The sequence below is a fragment of the Dromiciops gliroides genome, chromosome 3, assembly GCF_019393635.1.
Source record: "Dromiciops gliroides isolate mDroGli1 chromosome 3, mDroGli1.pri, whole genome shotgun sequence".
In the NCBI taxonomy this organism is placed as follows: Eukaryota; Metazoa; Chordata; class Mammalia; order Microbiotheria; family Microbiotheriidae; genus Dromiciops; species Dromiciops gliroides.
The window spans coordinates 430,107,609-430,134,615 of record NC_057863.1 but is presented as its reverse complement, the minus strand read 5'-3'; the positions used below and the strand labels follow the sequence as shown (position 1 = coordinate 430,134,615).

Sequence of the window (27,007 nt, the reverse complement as noted above, 5' to 3'; positions counted from 1 at the left end):
CTTTGTTTTACAGTATTTAATCACAGATGACTAAACTTCTTTACTACATATGGAGCTCATCTTTCCTTCTGCTGTTTTTGCTTTCCCTATTGATTTATCTTTTTATGTTCAAGATCTTTGAGTTTTCTTCTTCTTGAGCTCTTTGGTAATATAAGTCCCCTCCCCACCTTGCTTATTTTCCCCTATTGCTCTCTGACTCTGTCTCCTCTGATGGTAGTTTTCCTGAGGGCTGGGTCTTAAAGTATTTCAGCTTCTTCCCACACAGAGCAATTCATGCTTCACCAGCCTAGTTCTCTGCCCCAAGTGACTTGGGGTGGGGGGCGGGGAATGGAACTATCCCTGGCTGGATGTTAAGGTCTTTTGCTTAGTCTTGGTGGAGTGCGGCATATCTTCCTCACACATGGTGTCCTGGGGTCCTGTCCTACTCCCTTAGATCCTTACTCCTCTGGTCCAGCGCCAGCAGTTCAGAATGCTGCCAAACTAATGCCACTGATTTGATTCCTGTAGTCTGGGTCCTCAAGAGCACAGGAGGGGACTTAGGGATGGGGTGGGGAATCAACCTCTATTTCAAGCCCAGACATGTGTCCTGCTCTTTTCCCTCTGTTATTCCACTCTCCTGCAGAGATTTTTTGCAACACAGAATGCTTCCACCACATGATCCTAAGGTGTGACTCAGAGCTGGGATATCCAAGCACTGGGAAGATGGAGGACAGACTGGCATGTGGAGTTGGGTTTCATTGCAAGATTGTGTGTTGAGTGTTTGGATATTGTTGCAAGGCCCTGTGTCAGGTCCTTTGGTCAGCAGACTCATTGCTGGTAGAGTGGTGAGCAGTGGGGAAAGGAGAGATGAGTAAACTCAGGGTAGATACCATTACATTTTTTTGCTTTTGTTTTTCAATCTTCTGTTGGATTCCAGGTGTCCTAGATCATGGAGACACCTGAAGTTGCTTTATCTTTGGAGCATAATTTGTTTTGGAGAGGTTTGGGAAAAGTTGTGGGAATCAGAGAAAATGACTCCTCCATCTTGTTGGTCGTTTGACCTAGAAGTCCCTTAATCTGATTTTAATCTTTTGTCATTTAGTCTCTCCATAAGTCTTATTATTTATTCCTAAACCTTTACTTTTTGTCATCACAAACTCCAAAGATTCTACTTTATTTGTTCCTACTATACTCTTCTGCCTAATTTTGATGCCTTAGTGAACCATTTCAACTATACTTCACCCTTTACTAGTGAATGACTTGCACCCTTGTCCTATAATCTCTCTTGACCAAACCTGGATTTTTCCTGTGATTTGCTACCTTCAATCCTACTCATTCACCGCTAAAAAAAAAACAAAAACTGAAGGAAGTCACAAAACCATGCTCTGTCTCTGTCTCTCTTTCTCTCTCTCCATACACACACACACACACACACAATTACCTTCTTAACTGAGTCATTACAGATAGGCAAGCCTTTATTCTTAATTGATTCTTCATCAGAATCACCACAGCATCTATTCCAAACCTCCTACACCACTCACTTCTACTACCCTCTCAGTAACAGACCATGTTTCATACTTCACTAAAAGAAATTGAAGTCATTAACATCATACTCCTCCTTCTTATCTCATATCTCCCTGCTACTGCCCGCTATCTCCATTTTTCAATTTTTTGATGATGAAGTATTTATTCTCTTTGCTAAAACTAATCCTTTTATGTGTATCCTTGATCCCATTTCTCTTTGACCCTTACAGGAGGTTGTTCCATTATCCAATTTCTCTCTAATCTTCAATCTATCTACAAGTTCCTTCCCTCCTGCCTATAAATGTGTCCCACGTTTCATTTGTCCATTAAAAATACTAACCATATCCCCAGCCATGGTTCACTTCACTCACAACTTGACCTTATGGACTTCCCCTCCTCCTAACCAAATATCTTCCCTCCCAGGACATTCTTCTACCCTGAAGCCCCACTCTCCTGACTGGTGACTGCCTGCCCAGGAACACCATTTCAGGAGCATCCCTAGCCATGACCTATACTCTCCAGACTTCTTAATTTCTTTAACATCTGCCTTGCCCCAGCTGAGTATTCTTTGCTGAATGAAAAGTCGTGAAATGTCCACTAACTTGTGGGTGTTCCCTGAGGCTCTATTTTGGAGCCTCTTCTTTTCTTACACGATTAAGGCACATAAACTTCAAAAATATTTTGAGAATTTTATTTCAATATAATTGGTTTCCTTTGTAATCCATTTGTTATGTATTTATTTTATGCACTCAAAAACATTATTTTGAAGAGTTCCCTATACTTCCTTAGACCACCAAAGTGGTCCATGATACACAGAAGGTTAAGAATTCCTGCTCTAGACTTTCTCACTGGTCAATCTTCTTAGCCAATGATGTTCTAATTTCTATGCAAATGACTCCGAGATCTGTATAACCAGCTCTAGTCTCTCTACTGAGTTTTAGTCATCCTGAACTACTTTTTTTTTTTTTGCAGGCAATGGGGGTTAAGTGACTTGCCCAGGGTCACACAGCTAGTAAGTATCAAGTGTCTGAGGCCGGATTTGAACTCAGGTCCTCCTGAATCTAGGACCGGTGCTTTATCCACCATGCCACCTAGCCGCCCCCTGAACTACTTCTTGAATATTTCAAACCAGATGTTCTTTAGGCATCTCAATCTTAGCATGTACCAAACCAGAACCAAGTACCTGTCCCTTGCCCCTGCTCCCACCAAAATCGCTTGTCACCATTGAGTATACCACCATCTTTCTAGTCACCAAGACATCTCAAAACTGGCTTCATTCTCAACTCAGCATTATTCACTCCACATATCCAATCAGTCACTTGATATTTTTTATTCTATTTCTACAGCATTTCTTGTTTCTACACTCTTAAATCAATACTCTTCCCACTGGATCTGAGACCTGAACCTCAACATTAGCTGGTTCCCTGAGTAATTTAATCTGTTCACCTTTAGAACTCTCATTATAAGGCCTTACCCAGTTGACTGGCATCTGAGTCTGTGCAAACTACCCCCCTTAGCCTTCTAACTACTGGTTGACCTTAAATACCAGGGATGATTTAGCTTCACATCCCAACCAGCTATCCACCCAAGCCAACTTGCCATCTGTCTCCATGTGGTCTCTTCCCAACCCCCAACCTTTCCCTTTCCAGAACAAAATATCTTGTCACTTATATGTGTTGACTTCCATATATTTGAATGTAAACTCCTAGAGGGCAAGAGCTATCTCTTAAAATAAACAAATGCATATGCATATATATATATATGTGTGTGTGTGTGTGTGTGTGTGTGTGTTATATGTGTATATGTGCATATATATACATTCATTACACATATCTGTATCTATAGTTATGTAAACCTGGTGTTTAACACAGCCCTTAGCACATAGTAACTACTTAATAAATTCTTTTTCAGTCATTCATCACATATATTCCTATCCCTCCATTCACATTGCCACCACCTTAGTACAGGGCTTCACCATCTCCCTTCTGGAATAGTTTTTTTTTTTTTTCCATATTCCCCTCTACCTCAAGTGTCTCTCTCCTGCAATTCATCACGCACAGCTAACCAAAGTGATTTTACTAATGTGTCATTCTGGCCATGGCATTCCTCATACCTCCCCAATCTAATCCTATGGCTCCCTGTTACCTCTAGAATCAAATATGTTAAAGGCTAAAATTCTAGTTAGTCTGTCTAAAAGATCTAATGAGTGGTCGCCAATGAATTATAAGCTTTAGAAAGAATTAGACTTTCAAGCATTTATTAAGGAGAATAAGAATTTGGTAAAGAGAAAGAGAAAGGCCTAGATTCCTATCTATTAAAGGGAGAACGCATTTCTAGCTCCCTTCTCCACCAGCATGCTTAGGAAAAGAGAGAGAGGCAGAGCGCCCGGCTCCCCCTTCCTCCTTCCACCAGCCAACGTCACTTCCTGACGCCAAAGAAAAGACTCCTGGTCTTGCCCTCAAAGACCTTCACTTCATGGCGAAGCTCTTCTATAGTAAGTCTCCAGTAGGTGGCGTCATTCCCATCATTACAAATATAAACGTCTTTGTTTGGCATTCATGGCCTTGCCTCTTTCTTCCCTCATCTTCTTACATAATACTCTTCTCCAAACTCCCTATCATCCATCCATACTGGCCTAATTTCTGTTCCTCACACATGACACTCTTCCAACTCTGGGCCTTCCCAATTCTTGTTCCCCATGCCTAGAATCCTCTCTCTTTGTTTGAAGGAGTGGATATAAAGTACTAAGTTCATTTTTCTTTTTCTGTGATTCTTGCAAACCAGCTCTACAGTCAATTTTAAAATGGTCATTTTAAAAATGTTTAGTAGTGGCAGCATCATTTGAATAAATGTTTAATTTCTCAACTTGAGTACCTCAAGAGCTAGCACACATTTAGATGGCCAAGGTTTAAGTGTGCTTGCTTAAAATAAATGGAGAAAAGTTACAGTCATATTACTTCACAGAAAGAGAACATTTTGTGTTATATCTAAATTTGTATATCTTGGCTTCCCTTTAGACCCTAATATTTATGGAGATGGAGGGAAAACTTTCTAACCTACCATATAAACTCTACATTCCTGAGTAGAATACCATTGGCACTGTAAAGAGGCAATACTGCACAGTTAAAATCATGCTGAATTTGAGGTTTGGAAGACCTGGTGTCCCTATAGCTGAAACTGAAAAAAGGTTTAGAAATTTACAGATTTCTTCATATTTGTAGCTCAGTCTTTTAGCCATTGCTTCATATTGGTTGAAGGAAGGATGTGATCTAGGTTACCTACTTTGTCTTTGAAAGACATAATGAATCCTTTGAATGGTGAAAAAAATTAAAATGGATTGCCATTCCAAATGTCAGACTAAATAATGTTTACATTTGAAATGCTATGCATTTTGGATCAGTACATTTCTGTTAACTGCTGAATATCCGGATGCTCATTTACACAAGAGTATCTGAGAGATCTGAAGGGCACAATATGAAAGAAAATCTCTTGCCATAATATCAGCAACCAAAATTTTAAATTTCATCGTGTTCTCTTCCAAAGAACTTCTGATTTGAAAAAGATTTCTTTTCCTTCCAAAGGCTGACATCTCTCCATGAGGTCATGCTGTTGAACTCAATTTAGCCCACACTTCAGTATAACAATTCTTTGCTTTTCCTGAGTTTGGTAGATTTATACTCCCTTTGGAAATCTGATGGAAATTACACAGGACTGAGCTAGAGCAGATGGTCCTAAGGAGGCTAATCTCTATTAGACTGATTAGTGATTTCCAAACTCAGATAAGAAGGGGCTAATATATTCAGACAAGAAACTAAGCCTTCTTAAGGAAGGACATCTATGTGAATACTGGCAGTAGAGTTCCCTCTGTGATTAGCAGGCTTGCGTTTTTTTTTTAAATAGGATAACCAAGAAGAATTTACTATACCTGGTTTTTTAAACTGGTTTGTCTTTTCAGATGTTTTACAAATTCTGACCGAGAAGTGTTTCGTGCAATAATAAGAGCCATACTTCCATTACTGAATCTGTAAATTAAATATTTTGTTTTATTTTAATCAATCTAATTTAGTATCTAGTTTAGAGTTCTAGCATAAAAAAGACTCTATACAGTTCTTCTCATATAAACATGGCATTTATTAATAGGTTTGGGTAAAATAAATTTAACAGTATTATATTCTGTATTTTTCTTAATAGTTTGTGGTGACATTTTAGAAAATACTGATAGACTATTTCTAATCAATTTTGCTTATGAATTAACTTTTTCTTCAAAAATCTCGTTCACTAAAAAGCTCCAGGAAAAGGAAATCAATATATTCTCCTCAACAATCATGACATAAAATTACTAGGAATGCACAATTAAAGGGATAATGGGAAAAACCACTAATCACAATGAGTATTTCTTAGTCAGACACCATGATTAAAGTCTCAGAATTTCCCAAGTAGGTAGAGGGGTCAGGGGAGTTCAATGCTAGTAACATAGGGCAGTGGGAAAGAATAATTTTGGAGTTGCAGCTATACTTAACTTAATGACAGCTAAGTGTAGTAAAGTGGAGTAAGTGGAGTAAATATGGCTTATGTTCCCTTAAATAATTATAATTCTATTTCAATGAAAAATGTTTGGAGGTTGGCAATACAGAAATAAAAGTCAGCTCTTCCATTTAAAGTATGATTTTAGAACTTTATAAGAATTTAGAGATTATCTAGTCTAACCCCCTCAATTGACAAAAGAAGGAATCGATAGCTTAACATGTAGCTTGTCCGAGGTCACAAAACTAATTGGAGGAAGATCTGGAAGTAGAACCCCAATTTTGTGACTCTAAAACCTGTACGTTTTACCATAACTGTACTGCCTCCATTTAATCTATTTCTTAATACCATGTCCTATGTAGTATTTTAGGCTTTACCTTAAAAGAGAACAAATGCTAATTTTTATAGTATATGTTGACTTTTAAAGACATTTTTATTGATACCTTTTGTTTTTACATTGCTTAAATTACCCTTTCTATCACTCCCAGAAAGCCATCTCTTATAACAATGCACCTTATTTTAAAGAAATAAGATAAAGAGGAAGAAGGGGGAGGGAGTCAGAAAAACTGATCAATACCATTTAAGTAATTTCATGATCTAAGGAATATCTTATGTCTTTGGATACTCCACCTCTTCAAAGGAAGTGGTTTTTTCACATCTCTTCTTTGAGGCCACACTTGTTCTATGCAATTTTACAACATTTGTTTTGTTTTTGTTTTTTTTGTTGTTGTGTGATTATTCTTTCTATTTATGTTGTAGTGGTCAGGCATGGTACATATTGCTTCCATGGCTCTGCTTACTATACTTTGCACCAGTTCTTGTAAGTCCTTCCATGATTCTCTGTGTTCCTCATAATCAACTTTTCTTACTGCCTGGGTAGTATTCCATTAAATTACGTATGATAATTTAGCCATTCCCCAATCAATTGGCATCTACTTTGTTTCCAATACTTTGCTACTACAAAAAGTGCTAATAAATATTTTGGGGTTTGGAGACTTTCTTTTTATCAATTACCTCCTTACCTAGAAATAGAATGTTCAGGTCAACTTATGGACATTTTAGCCACTTTATTTGCACAATTCTAAGCTGCTTTCCAGACTGATTGTACTAATTCATACCTCTACCAACAATCCATTAGTTTTGCTCTTTCTACAACCTTTCAACATAAGCTATTCTTATCTTCTATCTTATATGCCAATTAGCTGAGTGTGAGGCAAAAACCTCAGGGTTGTTGTGACTTGAATATTTCTTATTATTTATGTGGAATATTATTTCATATGTTCATTAAGAATTTGAAATTCTTCTTTTGAGAATTGTTTGTTCACATTTTTGGCCATTTATCTATTGTGGAATGATTTTTGGTCTTATATATTTCTGTTAGTTGACTATATATTTTGGATGCCAAACCCTTATCCAAGAAAATGAGTACAAAGCTTTGTTCTCATTTGACCTCTTCCCTTCTTAGTCTATATTCACTAATTTTACTTGTGTAAATCTTTTTAAATTTCATGGAATAATTTAAAAAAGCTTTTTACATTGCCATTACCCCTTCTTTGGTTAAGAATAAATTTCCTACCCATAGTGGTGAAGAGTCTGTGATCTACTACATCTCTTCCAATTTGTTGAATGGTTTCTTTAATATAGAGGCTATGTATCCATTTAGAATTTATTTTGGTATTTTGTGTAAGAATTTGACTGAAGCCTAATTTCTGAAACACTGCTTTCTAGCTTTCCCAGCAGTTCTTATCAAATAGTGAATATTTTCCTAAGTAATTTATGCTTCAGGGTTAACCAAACACTAGATTATTGGATTCCATTATTTCTGATTGTCTCTTGTCTATTCTTCCATTGTTCTACTTCTCTATTTTTTAAACAATACCAAATGGTTTTGATGAATGCTGCTTTATAATATAATTTGAGGTTTGGAAGTGCTATTCTCCTTCATTGTTACTATTTTTTCATTATTTCCTTTTTCTATCTAGATCTTCTATTGCTCCAAATTAATGTTATTATTTTATCAAATTCTGTAAAGCATCCTTTTGATAGTTTAATTGGTACAGAATTAAGATGAAAATTAACATTGGTAGTACTGTCATTTTTATTATATTGGCATGGCTTTGCTGAAAGCATTGAATATTCTCCCCACTATTTAAGTTGTTTCTCTATGGAAAATTTTATAATTGAATTTGTACAAATATTGAGAATGTTTTATGCATTTAGTAGTCATTTTGAGTTATTTTGGATGAAATTTACCTTTCAATTACTGCCTTTTGGATTTTTTTTTTCAGGGCAATGAGGGTTAAGTGACTTGCCCAGGGTAAGTGTCAAGTGTCTGAGGCTAGATTTGAACTCAGGTCCTTCTGAATCCCGGGCCAGTGCTTTATTCACTGTACCACATAGCTGCCCCTGTTTCTGTGGCTTTTATACAAAAATGCTGTTGATTTTTTATGGAAATATTTTGTTGACTGCAACTTTGCTGAAGTTACAAATTAATTGTTGGACCAAAATTATTACATTCATCTATCTTCTGATACTTAATGTACAAATCTACACGAATAGAAGGAAATACTATCCCAATAGCTTCCCACACCTATGGGATCACAGATTTATAGAAGAAAAATACCTCATTCAAATGTTGGCTTCATTTTACAGATATCAGGCAATGATTATCTCTGAGATTGGAAGCTGAGAAGACCCATACCATGATAAGATAATGAGCCATTAAGCATAACAGCAGGTACTCTGGGGAAAAAATTCAGTGGTCTTAAAGGAAGGCATTAGAACCTATAAACATTACTTGAATTCTTTTAAACCTTTACTGACCTGGTATTAGGAGCCAAGCCTCCTGGTGCCATTGAACAACTGCAAGGGATTGCCATGACATTGATGTTCAGGAAATGACCCTGAATCTTCTTCCACTGATTGTTACAATCTAAAAGTCATGAAAAATAAGCATTTCATTGATTTAGTATAATAATATGTTGGCAATATCTTATTAAAATTTCACAAAGAACATTTTGGAACATACCAGATTCTGTCCTTCTGTGTTCATTTCTAAAAAGAAAAATGCATTGTATGACAAAAATTGGATACACTAAATATAAACTAAAAGACTTAAAAAAGAAACTAAATACTACATCTTTTTTCTAAGAAAAGCTAATTTTTATTTATTTATTCATTTTTTTTTTGAGTCAATTGGAGTTAAGTGACTTGCCTAGGGTCACACAGCTAGTAATTGTTAAGTGTCTGAGGTCAGATTTGAACTTAGGTCCTCCTAAATCCAGGGCCGGTACTCTATCCACTTCACTACCTAGCTGCCCCAAAAGCTAATTTTTAAGTCAAAATGCATAAACAATTCGATAAGAATCAAATTATATTGTATGGTGATGATATATTTGGTGATTACAAGCATCATTCGAAATAGAAATGTATTATAGAGAAGATGGTAACCAGGTGATGTCAGAATGCTCTTTAGTCTCTTTTTTTAAATTATGGTCTTCTCACACTCTCAACCATGGGTGTCCTTTTTTTTTTCCTTCCACCTCTACCCTTTTTGGGGAGGGGTTTACCCATTTGCTCCTAGTCTTTTATTTATGTAAATAACTTTCAAATAACCTTTTTGCTCCTCTCTCTCCTATGAAAGCCAATACAATATTCCCAACTATGTATTGGAGATTTCTACCTGTATATCACCAACACTCAAAATTCAACATTTTAGAAACAAATTTCTCCATCTTCTCCCCAAACTGTTCTTCTTCCTCAATTCTCTATTTCTGTTGATTATATCATCCTCTTAGCACCCTAGACTTATAGCTTCCATCATCTTTGGTCTTTCCCTGTCCTTCACCATCAATATCTAATTAGTTACCAAGTCTCTTACATTATACTTTCACTTCTTTCATATTAATCTACTTTTCTCTGCTTTCCTCTGTATTCTCCCAACTCAAGTTCTCCCTAACATTTTATCTGGCTGTCTCCTTTTCTTCAATCACCCCCTACCTTTTTTGTATTTATTTATGTATATAATTTGTTATAGCTTTATTGTTTTATACCTCATGGTAGAACTGTGACTGAATTTTGCAGGCAGCTATGACTCTCCAATAGCAAAAAGCATTTCCTTATAGGCAGTTCCTGATACCAATCACAGGTCTGGCCAAAAAAAACAAAAAAACAAACAAACAAAAAAAAACCCCACACCCAAACCCCCCCCCACACACACACACACAGGATTACATACCCACTGGCTTCCTGGAAGTCCTGTGAGGCTTTTTCAGGTAAAAATGATATTTCACAGTCCTCAGGTCTAAAAGAAAATAATCTTTATTATAGATTGTGTGGTGTTATGGGGATATGAACATCCAGCTCATATATTGTACTATATTAAACAGTGAACTCTAGAGATCTAGAGAAAATGCTTACTTGAGGCTTGCCAGTGTCTTAATTATAGCAAAGTCTTTCCTTTGATTAGGTGGCATCCAACGATGTTTTTCTGCCAAAGCCAATGTCTTTCCACCAAAGCCAAACATAGCTGAGAATCCAAAGCGAAGAAACTTTCCAGTGCTACTGAATGTACAGACATCTACTGGTTGCATATGTCCTAAAATATCAGCAGAGTGAAATAAGGAAGTAAATGCAGTATTGTGAATTTCCATGAGCAGATAATAAATCTAGAGCACTATGTTTAATTAATTAAATATAAAAGCTATCTTGAGCTCCTTTGTACCATAATGAATGATCTTTTCTTTTCCATTTATATCTCCAATTAATGTAAACTCCATTTGGTTCTACATCATGAAGGAAACAAAGACTAAGGTAAAATACATATCTACTAATACTGTGGATCACAGTATGGGCAATGAGGTTGCAGAAGGCTAGAATGGCTTGAGTTTATAGTGTATTTGGTTTTCACATATCTGAGTTAGGTCATCTTTCAGTTTTATGATAAGAGTTGAATGTAACCCCACTTGTCTGAGATGATCTTTCTTTTTACTTCAAAAACAAATTCAGCTTGCACCATAATGTATTAATATGTATATGCATCTTGTAAAATAGTATACAAAATATATGCCTGTGATACTAAATAATAGTTAAAAACAATTCCATTCTTTTCATGGCTGTTAGTAAATATTATCCTCTTTATATCTCTTTTCTGAAGCAAAAATCTTGAAATAATAGGCCTAATTTTGATATTTAACAATTTGTATTACTTTTTTTAGAATTAAAAAAACTTAATTGAGATTCTTAGACATTGAGTTCATTTCTCATGATTTCTGTTTCTATAACTGAAGTACTGGCCAGCTAGGTGGCACAGTGAATAGAGTGGAGCCCTGATGTAAGGTTCCTGAGTTCAAATCTAGCTTCAGACACTTATTAGATGTGTGACCCTGGGCAAGTCACCAAATTCTATTTCCTCATCTGTAAAATGAGCTGGAGAAGGAAATAGCAAACCACTCCAGTATCTTTGCCAAGAAAACCCCAAATAGAGTCACAAAGAGTCAGACACAACTGAAACAAATGAACAACAAAAATTGAAATACTATTATTTATGTTACATAAATAAAATGTCCTTTTAAAATATAAAGCTATTCTTACCCATTATGATATGTAATGTTGCAGTCACTATGTGAGTGATTCCATAAAGTGAATGTGCCAGTACATTAGTAGAACCTGCCAAATTGAGCAAAAGTTGATAATGAAAGAAAAAATTCAGAAAAAAGTTAAATGTCAAAATCACATATTAATACTTAAATAAGTAATATTTTTTGGCAAAAATGAGTGTTTTTTTTCTATTCCCCCCATTGGGTACCACCCACACATATACACACGTGGACATTCACAAAGAAATTTAGCAGAAGGTCACTTTCATCTAACAATGCACACTTGACAAACACTCTTGTGAGTTTGTTATTACTTTTGAATAACTTCTTTTACAAATGGTCTGGATATCTTTAAGATAAACCACATTTAACCTTAAAATGTCTTATAAAAAGGCATGTGGAATATTGCTGATACTAAAATCAGAGGGAGTAGAAGTGAGCATCAGAAGTCATCTCGGTCTTTAAGCAAATCATCTAAGTCACTAAAGACAGATGAAATTGTTCTGTTTTAAAAGCAAAAGCAAGACACTAGACTCTCCATTAGAAACACATTATGTTTCTTTGGAAAGACCATGTTTCACAATTAATTTGGGGGGTGGAGTTAAGATAGAAAAGGAAAGGAAGTGACTTGCCTGAGATCTCCCCAAGACCCATCCAAATACCTTCAAATAAAGACAAAAGACAATTTTTGGAGCAGCAGAACCCACAAAAAGACAGGATGAAATAATTTTCCAGCCAAAGGCAACTTAGAAGGTCGGTAGGAAAGATCTGTTGTATTGGAGTGAGAGTGGAGCATAGCACAGCCCTGGCCCTACCAGTGCAGACCCAGACCCAGCCCCAGCCCCAGCAAACCAGGAGCAGGCCTTGGGAGCCTCTGAATCAGCAGTTGCTTCAACTGCTTCTGGAACTCAGCTCACAGATGGTAAGGGGGTCAAACAATTGGCCGTAAGGGGATCACAGGGATCTCTTTGCTAGCACTGAGGCAAGACTCTGTTGTTTCGCCCATACTTGGATCCAGGTCACAGTCTTGGGTGGAGGTCCAAGATGGGGTAGAAGCACAAGCAAATAAAAGCTTGTAGCCACAGGGGAGTGGGATACTGTTCATAGTTCTAGGGCAGAAAAGCAGGCTTGTGGTTGCTTTCAGACCAGAGCACAGGCCAGGAGAGTAGTAAATATACCTCTCCTTAAATCTTACCACCTTGGAAGAACTAAAAACTTACAAATTCCCAGAAGTATCTCTGAAAATAGCTGCACAAATCCCCTGAAGCTTGGGACAGTGAGCCCTTCACCCTGGACACAGTGCCCCACTTTAACAAAGATTTAAAAGTCAAGAAATAGGCTGGGGAAAATGTAGCAAGACAGAAAAAAATGCTGACCTAGAAAATTTCTATGGTGATAAGGAGGATCAAAATATATCCTCAGAAGAAGATAACAAAATCAAAACTCCTACATCCAAAGCTTCCAAGAAAAATATGAACTGGTCTCAGACCATAGAAAGGCTCAAAAAGGACTGTGAAAATAAATTAAGAGAGGTAGAGGAAAAATGAAAAGAGAAATGAGAGTGATGCAAGAAAATCATGACAAAAGTCAATAGTTTGGTAAGGGAGACACACAAAAGATACTGAAGAAAATAACACCTTAAAAACAGACTAGGCCAAATGGTAAAAGAGGTACAAAAAGCCAATGAGGAAAAGAATGCCTTGGGAAGCTTAATGGGCCAATTAGGAAAGGAGGTATAAAAGCTCTCTGAAGAAAATAACTTCTTAAAAATTAGGATTGAGCAAATGGAAGCAAATGACTTCATAAGAAATCCAGAAACAATAAAGCAAATCCAAATGAATAAAAAAGTAGAGGGCAATGTGAAATATCTCAATGGAAAAACAACTGACTTGGAAAATAGATCGAGGAGAGAAATTTTGAAAATTATTGGAATACCTAAAATCCATGATCAAAAAAAGAACCTAGACATTGTCTTCCAAGAAATTGTCAGGGTAAATTGCCCTGATATTCTAGAACCAGAGGGTAAAATAGAAATCAAAAGAATCCACCGAACACCTCATGAAAGAGATCCTAAAATGAAAACTCCCAGGGATATTATAGCCAAATTCCAGAGCAGCCAGGAAGGAACAATTTGAGTATTGTGGAGACACAATCAGGATAACACAAGATTTAGCAACTTCTACCTTGTACCTCTTTTTTTTTTTTTTTTTTAGGTGAGGCAATTGGGGTTATGTGACTTGCCCAGGGTCACACAGCTAGTAAGTGTCTGAGGCCGGATTTGAACTCAGGTACTCCTGACTCCAGAGCCAGTGCTCTATCCACTGCACCACCTAGCTGCCCCAGCAACTTCTACCTTAAAGGACTGGAGGGCTTGGAATATGATATTCTGGAGGGCAAAGGAACAGGAATTACAAACAAGAATCACCAGCAAAACTGAGTATAATCTTTCAGGGAAAAATGATAATTAGATGAAAAAGAGGATTTTCAGGCATTCTTTTTTGGGGGTAGTGGGGACAAAGAGGGTTAAGTGACTTGCCCAGGGTCACACAGCTAGTAAGTGTCAAGTGTCTGAGGCCAGATTTGAACTCAGGTCCTCCTAAATCCAGGCTTGGTGCTTTATCCACTGTTTCACCTATCTGACCCTTTTTCAGGCATTCTTGGTGAAAAGACTTGAGCTGAATAGAAAATTTGACTTTCAAATAAGAGAAGCATAAAAAGCTAAATAGGAACAAGAAATCATAAAGTATATTAAAAGTTTAAACTATGTACATTCCTACATGAAAAGATGATTCTTGTAACTCATTAGAACTTTCTCATTAATAGGGAAACTGTATAGAGAACTGTATATTTAGACAGAGGGCACAGGTGTGAGTTGAATATGAAGGGATTATATCTTTAAAAAAATTAAGGGTGAGAGAGGAATGCATTGAGAGAGAGAAAGGGAGAGGTGACATGGGGTAAAATATCTCACATAAAAGAAGTGACAAAAAGTTTATACAGTGGAAGGGAAGATGGGAGGAATTGCTGTGCAGTGAGTGAACCTTACTCTCATCAGAAACAGCTAAAATAGGAAATAACATACACACTCATTTGGGTATATTAATCTATATTACCCTGCAGGAAAGTAGGAAGAAGGGGATAAGGGAAGGTGATAGAAGAGAAGGCAGATTGGGGGAAGGGGCAGTCAGAAGCAAAACACTTTGAGGAGGAACAGGGTAAAAGGAGATAGAGAATAGAGTAAATGGCATGGGGAGGGAGTAGCATGGAGGGAAATTCAGTTAGCAATATTAACTGTGAAAAAAATTTGAAGCACGTTTGTCTGATAAAGGCCTCATTTCTCAAACACATAGAGAACTGAGTCAACATTGTTAAAATAAGAGCCATTCCCCAATTGATAAAAAATGATCAAAATATATGAACAGTTTTCAGATGAAATAATCAAAGCTATCTATAGTCATATGAAAAAATGCTCTAACTCATTATTGATTATAAAGATGCAAGTCAAAACAATTCTGGGGTACTATGTGATACCTACTGAATTGGATAATAGGACAGTGGAGGAAAATGACATATGTTGTTGGGTATATGGGATAAAAGAGACATTAATGGACTGTTGGTGGAGTTGTAAATGGATTCAAACATTGTGTAGAGAAATTTATAACTAAGGCCAAAGGGTTATAAAACCATGCACACTCTTCGACCTAGTAATACAACTAGTAGGTCAGTATCCAAAACGAGATAAAACCCAAAAAGTAAAAAGATATATATGTACGAAAAATATTTATGGCAGCCCTTTTCTGGTGTAAAGAATTCAAAATTGAGGAGATGCCCATCAAGTAGGGAATGGCTGAACAAATTGTGGAATGAGATTATGATGGAACACTATTTTGCTATAAGAAATTATGAGCAGGGGGGCAGGTAGGTGGTGCTGTGGATAAAGCACTGGCCCTGGATTCAGGAGGACCTGAGTTCAAATCCAGACTCAGACACTTGACACTTACTAACTGTGTGACCTTGGGCAAGTCACTTAACCTTCATTGCCCCACCCAAAAAATTATGTATGAGCAGAATGCTCTCATAAAAACCCGAAAAGACTTACATAAGCTGAGGCAAAGTGAACTGTACTGTATACAAAGTAACAGCAATACAATGATTCAAGACAACTCTGAAGGACTTGTGAAAAATGTGATCCATCTCCAGAGAAAGAACTGATCGTGTCTGAATACAGATTGAAGCATATTTTTTTAGTTTGTTTTTCTTAAGGTTTTTTGTCTGTTTTCTTTCACAACCTGACTAATATGGAAATGTTTTGCATGACTACACATGTGTAACACATTGAATTCTTTGTGTTCTTAAGGTGGGTAGTGGAGAGAAAGGGAGGAAGAGAATATGGAGCACAAAGTTTTAAAACTGAACATTAAAATTGTTTTTACTTGTAATTGGGGGAAAAATAAATTTTTTTTGGTCAGGCAATTGAGGTTTAGTGACTTGCCCAGGGTCACACAGCTAGTAAGTGTCTGAGGCAGGATTTGAACTCGGGTCCTCCTGACTCCAGGACAGTGCTCTACCCACTGCACCACCTAGCTACCCCAAAAAATAAAATTCTAAATAAAAAATGGATATTTTGGTTGGCTAAGACCAAAAACAAACAATTAACATTTTCCTACCTCTTAAATTACATGTATTTCTCTCTATATTCAGCTATAGTTACATATGATGATTTGATTTTGGCCCTTCAATAAGTAAATCAACAAGTAAACATATTCAATTAACTTTAGAAACAACAAATCTTTTTCCCACCATGAATATGGACTTTATCCATCTGCCTAGGACTTGTTGTTTGTCCTTTGTTTTTGAAGAGGATCATGATATTGGAGTCGGGAGGGGGGGGGCGGGGGGGGGGGGGGGGGGGGGAGGGAAGGGGCTGATGTCATGACTTGCGGTGAATGGATTTAAGTGAGGGAGGGCTGTGCAAGGTCAGCAAGCTCACTTTCCAATCTCTCTTTCAGAGCCATCTGTTCCAGCAGCAAGATATACATCAGGATGACTGGAAATGGACCCAGATGTTTAAAGTGCTTGTGGGTGACTTGCCCAGGATCACACAGCTAGTGTCTCCAGTGAGATTTTTTTGTGTGGGGGGAGGGGCAGTGAGGGTTAAGTGACTTGCCCAAGGTCACACAGCTAGTAAGTGCCAAGTGTTTGGGGTTGGATTTGAACTCAGGGCCTCCTGACTCCAGAACTGGTGCTCTATCCACTTCATCTCCTAGCTGCCCCCTGCAGTGAAATCTGAACTCAGATCTTCTCAATTACAGGGCAAGTGGTCTATCCACTATGCCATCTAGCTGCCCTACCTGACTAGGACTAGAACCTCAGCTGAAGGTAGGAGTGAGAAAGTCAACAATTCCAAAGCTCTCCATTATAAGGGAGATAGGGTCTGTAAATAATCCTACTTATTAGGAAGGGTGGGGAAATCAATAATACTTAAGCTTTGAAAAATTATTCTAAAATGGTCCAAACACCAAGCCTCTTACCTCAGGCATACAGACTTGGATTCGCACCTCAGACACCTCAGAGAATTAAAAAATAATAATAATTTCAGCCATTCATTACCACACCAAAAAGGGAAGAGCTACCAGTGTTTCCTGGGAAGGCTGATAAAATTCAACAGGATGCTCCAAACTTCTATTCCTGGCTCTTTCGACTCCATCTGACTCAGACTTATCTCTAGAATATGTGTCTTGCTCTGCCCTCCTGCTTCACTTCATCTTTTGACATTCTCAATCTATTGTTAACAAACTTCACAATATATTAGCTGTTTTTCTCTCATATTCCTTCCATCTACTTGCAGTCATGAAAACCTGGCTAACTATAAAGAACACTACGTCCCTGGCCACCCTCTTCAGTAGCAGATGTCCTTTCTCTTATACTCCTGGACATACTGGACCTGAAAGAAGAGTAGGCATACCATTTGATCCTCACCACCACCTCCATACCATCCCTCTGCCTTCATCACACAGTGACCTGTTTTCTTTTAATCCTCTCAATCCATTTATATCAACCGACCCAGTTCCTGGTTAATGTAATCTAATGCTCCCCTAATTTTTCATACACATGTTGATATCACTCTCAAACTTGTTGACCTACAAATTCGTCAACCTCCTTAATTTCTATCTAAACCTATATTCTATGCAAAAATGCCTTGTGATTAAGTTTGTATCTGAGAGGAAGTGGGAAAGATGTTTTGGTAGTAATTCATGAACTGTATCTTTTGACCCCACAATTATGGTTCTTATCTGACACCATGCACTACCCTTTTTCAGTTTTACAGAGAAGCTAGAGTTTTAGGAACTTTATACTTAATGTAACTGTTCCTATCATTCATTGCATTTATGACGCACAAAGTAATTCTTGTTTCATCCAACTTAGATTTTCTTTGTGCTTGGTTTTTTTTTTTTTTTTAACAACCACATTGATCTCCAAATTCAGGAGCTGATCTCTCCTCTAATTTCTTTTCTTCTTAAATCTCTGTAGTAAAGTTTGTGAATGATTTTGAATTATTATTATTTTGTACTTTGAATTTCTTTGCCTTCTCGCATTGCCTTAAACTTTTAAATTTTACTTTTAATTTTTGATTAAGGAAAACTATAATTTTTTTTTAAGTGAGGCAATTGGGGTTAAGTGACTTGCCCAGGGTCACACAGCTAGTAAGTGTTAAGTGTCTGAGGCCGAATTTGAACTCAGGTACTCCTGACTCCAGGGCCGGTGCTCTATCCACTGCGCCATCTAGCTGCCCCGGAAAACTAGAATTTTGAAGATGTTTTTATTTTCTGGATTTCCTTCTGCATATTTCCTTTTTGTTGCTTTTAATTGGGTGAGATAGCATTCAAATACTCTACTGCATTCACCAACTGGAAATTAATGTCGTCTTCTGATCTCTTCCCGGGGTTCTTCAATAGATGTTTCAAGTTACTTTAGCCAAGATCTTTGTTTTGGTTCTTGTCCACAGTATTCCTTAATTGTTCCATGTCTCCTCCTGTGGGTTTGACTATCACAATTATTCTTTAATTGTTCCATCTCTCCTCCTATGGGTTTTATTATCACAAATGCTGCAACATATAGTATAGTGGACTAGTCCTGAAATGTTCTCATACTTTCTGTCAAATATTGTGGAAGTGTGTATCAACTCATAATAGTTATAGCAAATGCCAGGTTCTAAAAAACTTTTTTAAAAAATAGTCTACTAGGTAGATTCATGCCATTAAACCTCAAAACATTCTAGTTTAAGTATGACTGTCTCTTTTAAAAATATTTTTGATATCTGTATTGCTTTTTTTGTCTGTTTTATCTTTAGGTAGAAATTCTAGACAGATGTTGGTAACTCCTAGATTTCATCTAATTTAAGTTCAAGGATTTAGATGTTTCTTATAATAGCCTTGTACTGGTTAGTGATATGTTATGTGATTTGTCATTTATATCATTGGGGAAAAGTCAGTATATATTTCTGCCTCTAACTGGTAAAAATCTATTTCCATTTTGATGATATAGCACATGACAAAAATATTCATATCTTCAGTTCATATCATGAATACTTGTAATTTGCATACTTTAGTGGCCAAGACCACATACACTAAAGCATTTCCAACATGTGAGTATGGAATTTCAGATTTGTTCCAGGTTACTTTGCTTTTGTGATATGAGAATTTTCTCTAATTGAATATTGATTCCAAAAAACATTAAGTAAAATACTGCAAGGAGATTACGGAAATGGAAATCACAAAGATCATATACTTTTATCAAGTAGAATTTAAACCAGGAATGAAGGGTGATTGAATATTAGGAAATCTATCAGCATAAGTGACCATATCAACAACAAAAAAAACAAAAAAAATCATATGATTGTTCCTCAATAAATGAAAAAAAGCTTTTGATGAAATACAACATTCATTCCAAAAAACCTTTTCTTAAAATGGCTAATAGTATCTATCTAAAACGACCAGCAAGCGTTATATGTATGAAGAGAAGCCTTCACAATAAGGGCAGGGGTGAACCAAGTGTGTTCATTATCACCTCTGTTATTGAATACTGTATTAGAAATGCTAAGACAAGAAAAAGAAATGGAAGGAATTTAAATAGGCAATAAGGAAACAAATCTCTCTTTGAAGAAAATATGATGGTATACTTAGCAAATTCAAGAGAATCAACTTAAAAAACAAAACAAAACAAAACTATCAAAGTTGCAGGATATAAAATAAACCCACATAAATAACCAGTATTTCTACAGATTAATAACAAAGTCTAGCAGGAAAAGACAGAAAGAGAAATTCCATTTAAATAACTCTAGGCAATATAAAATACCTGGAAGTCTACCTCCCAAGACATACCCAAGAACTATATGAATACAATTACAAAACACTGTTCACATAAATAAAGCAGATCTAAACAACTGGAGAAATAATAAATTGGTTTTGGGTAGGCTGAGTAAATTTAATAAAAATGATAATTTTACCTAAATTTATTTACTTATTCAGTATCATACCAATAAAACTATCAAAAATTTTATAGAGCTAGGAAAAATAATAACAAAATTTATATGGAAAAACAAAAAGGGATTATCAAGGGAATCGATTAAAAATATGAAGGAAGAACACCTAGCATTATCAATGTTCAAACTATATTTCAAAACTGCGATAATAAAAACAATCTGGTACATGCTAAGAGTTAGAGAGGTGGATTGATGGGATAGATTAGGTACACAATACATAGTAGTGAATTGCCATGGCAATCTAGTATTTAATAAACCCAAAGATTCAAGCTTTTGGTACAATAATTCACTATTTGACAAAAATTACTAGAAAAACGGGAAAGCATTTTGGCAGAAACCAGTTACAGACCAACATCTCACACCATGTACCAAAATAAGTTCAAAATAGATATCAGATTTAGACATAAAGGTTGATAACTACAAACAAATAGGGAAAGCTGAGAAAATTTTACCTGTCAGATCTATGGATAAGGGGAAAAATATGACCAAACAAGAGATAGAGAGGATCATAGGAAGTAAAATGGATATTTCTTATTACATTAACTTTAAAATATTATTTTATAAACAAAATGAATGCAGCCAAGACTAGAAGAAAAGCAGGAAACTTGAGGGGGGGGGCTACAGCAAGTTGCTAAAATAAAGGAACTGAATCCTATTTACAAGAGTACCAGTCATTCCCCAATTTATAAAGTCAAAAAATATAAACAGGCAGTTTTCAGAAGAAGTAAGCAAAACTATCAACAATCATATTAAAAAATTCTCTAAATCACTATTGATTAGAGAAATGCAAATTAAAACAAATCTGAGGTACCACTTCATAGTTATCAGATTGGCTAACATGATTGAAAAGGAAAATGACAAATGTTGGAGATGTAGAAAAATTGGAACACTAATGTTCTTGGTAGATTTGAGAACTAGTACAAACATTCTAGAGAAAAATTTGGAACTATTCACAAACTACACCCTTTGACCCAATAATACCACCATTAGCTCTACATCCCAAAGAGATAAAAAAGGAAAAGTACTTATATGTTAAGAATAATTATATCAGTTTTTTGTGTGGTAGCAAATAATTAGAAATTGAGGAGATGCCCATCAATTAGGGAATGGCTGAACAAGTTGTGGTATATGACTGTGATGTGATACTATTGTGCTAGAAGAAATGAGAGCAGGATGGTTTAAAAGAAACTTGGGAAGGCTTATATGAACTGAGGAAAATCAAAACATTGTACAAAGCAACAGCAATATTATATGATGATCAATTGTGAATGGCTTAGCTATTCTGATCAATACACTGATCCAAGGCAATTCCAAATGACTTATGATGAAAAAAATGCTATCCACATTCAGAGAGAGAACTGATGAAGTCTGAGTGCAGATTGAAGTATAATGTTTTCACTTTCTTCATTTTTCTTGCTTTATTTGCAATAAGTTAACACATTAATATGCTTTGCATGACCACCTATATAATTGATATCACATTTTTTGCCTTCTCATTGAATGGGGGTGAAGAAGGAGGGAGAGAGAGATTTGAGAGAACTCAAATTTTAAAAAAATTAACGTTAAAAACAAATTCATTTAAAAAAAAGACAAATATCTTATGTGCAAAAAAATATGAAGTGTCAAGAGACAAAGGGGAAAATAACACTTGGTTCTGCCTTAATATGATCCATCACCTAGTACAAGAATTCTTAATATAGGGTGCATGAATTGAAAATAGATATTTTAAAACTATTTTGATATAGTTAATTTTCTTAGTAATAATATATATTATTTTATACATCCAAAAACATGATTTTGAGAAGGGATTAAAAGATTCCCCCAGCTTGCCAAGGGTGTCATGACACAAGAGATTAAGAACCCCTGATCAACAACTGTGATAGACTTAACTTTTCTCAGCAATATAATGATCCAAGATAATTCCAAATACCTCATAATGGAAAATGTTCTCCACATCCAGAAAAAAGAACTGTGAAATCTGGATGCAGATTGAACCATACTGGTTCTACTTTTTTTCTTTTCTTTTTGTTTTTTGAGCTTTTTCCCTTTTGTTCTGACTCTTCTTTCACAATATGACTAATGCAGAATTGTACATATACGACCTATATTAGATTAGTTGCTGTCTTGGGGAGGGAGGAAGGAAGAGAGAGAGGGAGAAAAATTTGCAACGAGAAATCTTATAAAAACAAATGTTGAAAACAATCTCTACATGTAATTAGAAAATAATAAAATACTTTTATGATAAAAAAGAACCCCTGATCTATAAGAGAATATGTTACCATTTTTTCTATGACATATGTGTTTAAATATATGTATACATATATATATATATGCTAAGAAGTAAAAGTAATATTACTAGTCATAAATGTTACCAGTTATTCATGCCAAATAAAAGAGAACCCTAGTTGACAGAGAAAGAGCCAAATTTCAGGTATGTTCCATAACATTTAAATTTGTATGTGTCATTATCAAACAGATTAGAAACTCCTTAAGAACAGAACATATGTATTTTACTTCCTGTGCTGCTGCTCAGAGCAATATTCTGCATGTAGTGGAGACTCAGGAAATGTTGTTGACTGACAGATAACTAAAAAAAAAGTTTTATTTATAATGAAATATGTAAGGTTCTATTTTCAAATTATTTTTATTAAGAAGAATTTGTAAGCATTTGGAGACTGAGCATTTCTTTCCAGTAAAATCTTTGAAAGGGTCTTTGGCCAAAATGGTCCATTTTTTTTCCTAGATAGTGTGTATCATGAATCAAATAGTATATTACTTTCCTACTGTGAATTCCTGAAGAAATGTGCTCCTCCCTTGTACACAGAAACTTCAACTTCAAAAAAAACACATGGACAAATCTAATCTGTTAGAAAATAATATAAAACAGTGATATCATCTATCCATGTTTATTATGTACATATTTCAACAAACAATTCTCATGAATTAAGAGATCATTTAATAATGGGTAGACTGATAAACGGAATATACTTTGTCATTTAGCTTCACAAATATTCCTTTTCTTTCCATCAGTTCTTACCCAAAAGGAGGGAATTGGAAAGTTAAAGGAAGAAATGCACTTTGATTAAAGGGAATGGTTCTTTATTAGTAAAAAAGAACAGAATCTATATGAGAAGGAAATGTTCTCCTATTCCTTTTCATATACCATGGAGTGAAATGACTAAAATTTGAGCATGAAAAGAAATAAAGACACTTAATAATTCACAATTTAGATAATGAAACTTTTTGAGTAACTACCTTTTCAACAAGCATGTTTACAGTATGGAAAAGAATGAATAAAAATTTCAAATTTTGTGTACTAAACTTGGGAGGAATGATATGTATAATTTAGAACCATTGTATAACTAAAATACTGCCACAAAATGTATTATCAATAGTAAATAATGGTCTGTATAAACCCTTTCTGTAGTACTAATGGCATAGTTTCACAATAAAAAAACAAAAAAAAAAAAACAAAAAAAAGCACCCTCTGTTTGATGAGGAGAAAAAGGATCCTGTTCAAAAGATTTCTAGAATGATTATATAAGAAAAAGGAGGATAAAAAAGGATAATCAATTAATTAATAATCATTAATTAAGCCCCTGTTTTGTGACAGGCACTGTGATAAGAATTAAAGATGCAAAAAGAGGCAAAAGATTGTCCCTGCTTCGCGGTGCAGACAACAAGCAAACAAATACGTACAAACAAGCCATATGTACGATAAATTGGAAGCAATTACCAGAGAAAGGAAGTACAATTAAGAGGGCATGAGAAAGCCTTTCTGTAGCAGGTGGGAGTGTAGATGGGACTTGAAGGAAGCCAGGGAAGTCAGGAGGCAAAGATGAGAAAGGAGAATTTTCCAGACCTGGGGAACAGTGAGAGAAAATGCCTGGAGCAAAGAGATGGACTGTATTGTTCATGGAAGAGCAAGGAAGCCAGTGTCACTATATTTCAAAGCATATGCCAAGTAGTAAAGTGTAAGATTGGAAAGGTAGGTGGGGGTAGGTTATAAAGGACTTTAAACACCAAACAGAGGATTTTGTATTTGATCCTGGAAGTGAAAGAGGCATTGGACTTTGTGGAAGAAGAGGGTGACATGGTAGGGCCTGAGCTTAGGAAAATTACTTTGGTGGCTGAATGGAGAATGAGCTGGAAAGACTTTGAAGTAGGCATATCCACTAGTGAGCTATTTCAATAGTCAAGGCATGAGGCAATGAGAGCCTGCACCAGGGTGTTGGCAGACAAGAAGAGAAAAGGGGGTATATTTGAAAGATGCTGAAATGGTAAAATAAACAGCCTTAGACCAAGACTGATGATGGGAGTTTGGTGGAGGTAAGAGACAGTGAAGAGTCAAGGATGATACCTAGGTTTTGAAGCTAAGGGACTGGGAGGATGGTGGTACCTTTGACAAAAATAGGAAAATTTAGAAAGGGGGAGTATTTGGGGGGGTGGCAAATAATAAGTTTAGTTTTGGACATGTTGAATATAAGATGTCTACTGGAAATCCAATTCAAAATATATGAAAAGCAACTAAAGAAGTAAAACTAGAAGCCAGCAGAGCTAATAGGACAGAATACATAGATTCAATAATCATCAGAAAAAATATGACAACTAAATGCATGGAAGTTGATGAGATCTCCAAGTGAAATAGTATAGAGGGAGAAGAAAAATGCCTTGTAGGACAGCTATAGTTAGTGGGCATGGGCTAGATGATGATCCCATAAAGGAGACTGAGGAGTGATGTGATAGGCAGGAAGAAAACAGGAGAGACTGGTGTCCCAAGAACTTCGCAAGAAGAGAATATCAAGGAAGAGAGGGTTATCAACAGAGTAAAAACTGTAGAAAGGTCAAGAATAATAAGATCTTGAAATCTGATTTGGCAATTAGAAGATCATTGGTAACTGGAGAAAGCAAATTTGGTGGAATCATGGGATCAGAAGCCAGATTGTAAGGGGTTTAAAACGAGAATGAGAGAAGTGGAGGCACCTATCATAAATGTTCTCAAGGTGTTTAGCCAAAAAAGGCAGAAGAGATTTAGGATGACAATTAATGTGGATGGAAGGATCAAATAAGGGTTTTTTTGAGGATGGGAGAGATATGGGCATGTTTAAAGGCAACAGGAAAGGAACCAGTAGACCTGGGAGAAATTGAAGATAAATGAGAGAATTATAGGTGAAACTTTTGGAGAAGATGAGATGGAATGGGATCATTTGTGCAGGTAAGAAGTTTAATATATAAGATGTCAAATATATACAGGAATATGCATTATATAGAATGTTACCTAAAAAAATCTTTAAATTGCTTTAAAATAATTAGTCATAGGTTCCTACTCATGACAAGTTTCTCCAACATAAAATAAATCTATTTCTCTACTTGATAATATTAAAATGAGGAAATGCCGGGAGTCTAAAAACTACTTTATTCAACCTCAGTTAAGTGATCTGTCATTGCCATGCTATATACTGACTATAATGATAATATGGAATGAGCTTTAACATAAGTACCAAGAGTAACATGGGCTGGGAGAATACCATGAATTGTTATGAAACTGGAAAAGTCCACTTCTAAAATATATAAAATCTCAAAGTAAGATTTGCATCCTGATTTATTTTAATATATTTGAATAATGGAAATAAATAGGAAGAGGTTTGTTTTTTTCCAAAGACTGACATTCTGAACAGAATCATACAACTACCAGATACTGGAGCCCAAAGAGACTGTTCTCAAATGATTTTCATCTTCACCAAAACAACGTATAAAAACCTATTATATGAAGATATTACTGAGACATTCAAGTCAAGAAAAACATAATAAGCATCTATTTAATGTAAGGCAGTAATGTAAGGTAGCTAAGGCCCTAAAGTCCAAAGAAGCCATGGTCTTTACCTAGTCCTCAAGCAATATCCAGTACAAATGAAAACATAAAGCTGGCCTAATGAGGAAGAAATTGATTTGTGGGTGTTCTGTAAAAGTATATCTGTGAAAGGAGACAACTCTTGATTACTGAGGAGCTAATTATCCAGGAGTGGATTATCTAAGCCTCTTGAATTATCCTTTGGCCTTCTGCTACCTGTCTTTTGACCGTTCCCTTGCTTATTAGCACACCCCACTTGGGAATGGATGGGAGAAATAAAAGGAGATGAAACAATCCATTATGTGTCCTGTTAGCAGTTCTGGTAAAAGTTTTGGTGGAGGAAAGAATGAAACTATTAACTAAAATGAATTTTTTTATTATCTATGGATTTCAATTATCTAAGCTGTATCCCCTCTCTTTCTATTACCATAGATAATTATGAGTTGACTATAAAAACATTCCTGTAAAAAGGCTATTAAAAAGCAATAATGTAATGCTGTAATGAACAATGGAGAATGAAACACACCATGACCAAGGCAACAACGACTGCTTATTCCTTCCATGTTATAAGGGAATGCTCCTATGAATTATGACAGAGCACAGATCTTTAGACTTTAGAGGATAGCTTTGTAACTGTTCTTCAATTCTATAGCACACATTGTTGGTGGTAAGGACAACCGTAAGAGGAAGGCCAAAAATAATGTCCCTTAATAATTTATGCCCACCATTCCTGAAATATACTCCTAAATTCTTGAAGAAGGAAATTCCACAAAGACAATACATTTAATGATATGAAAATAGTAGAAATGAACTTAATATATGGCAGTAACACAATGATCAACATCCCTCTACATATGCATTTCTGTCCTTAACTTACTTATGTAAAAGACAACTGTCACAAATGGGACATTTTTCATGTGAGATATATATCACAACAATCTGTTTCACTATTTTTGACAGACATAACAAAACCATGACTAACCATTTTAT

General features: G+C 35.7%; 1 protein-coding gene across 4 annotated transcripts in view; it reads right to left on the bottom strand.

The window, feature by feature from the left end:
- The window catches only part of CERKL (ceramide kinase like), a 183,663-nt gene that overhangs the window by 11,332 nt on the left and 145,324 nt on the right, over nt 1-27,007 (bottom strand). For 3 of the 4 annotated variants that reach the window (XM_043996723.1, XM_043996724.1, XM_043996725.1), the window contains 6 exons: nt 11,620-11,694; nt 10,447-10,624; nt 10,265-10,330; nt 9,056-9,081; nt 8,851-8,959; nt 5,429-5,525 (listed from right to left, as the gene is read on the bottom strand). In XM_043996723.1, coding sequence (XP_043852658.1) covers nt 5,429-5,525; nt 8,851-8,959; nt 9,056-9,081; nt 10,265-10,330; nt 10,447-10,624; nt 11,620-11,694 — 551 coding nt within the window. The remainder of the gene's footprint in view (nt 1-5,428; nt 5,526-8,850; nt 8,960-9,055; nt 9,082-10,264; nt 10,331-10,446; nt 10,625-11,619; nt 11,695-27,007) is intronic. The other variant, XR_006355728.1, reaches the window with a different exon arrangement.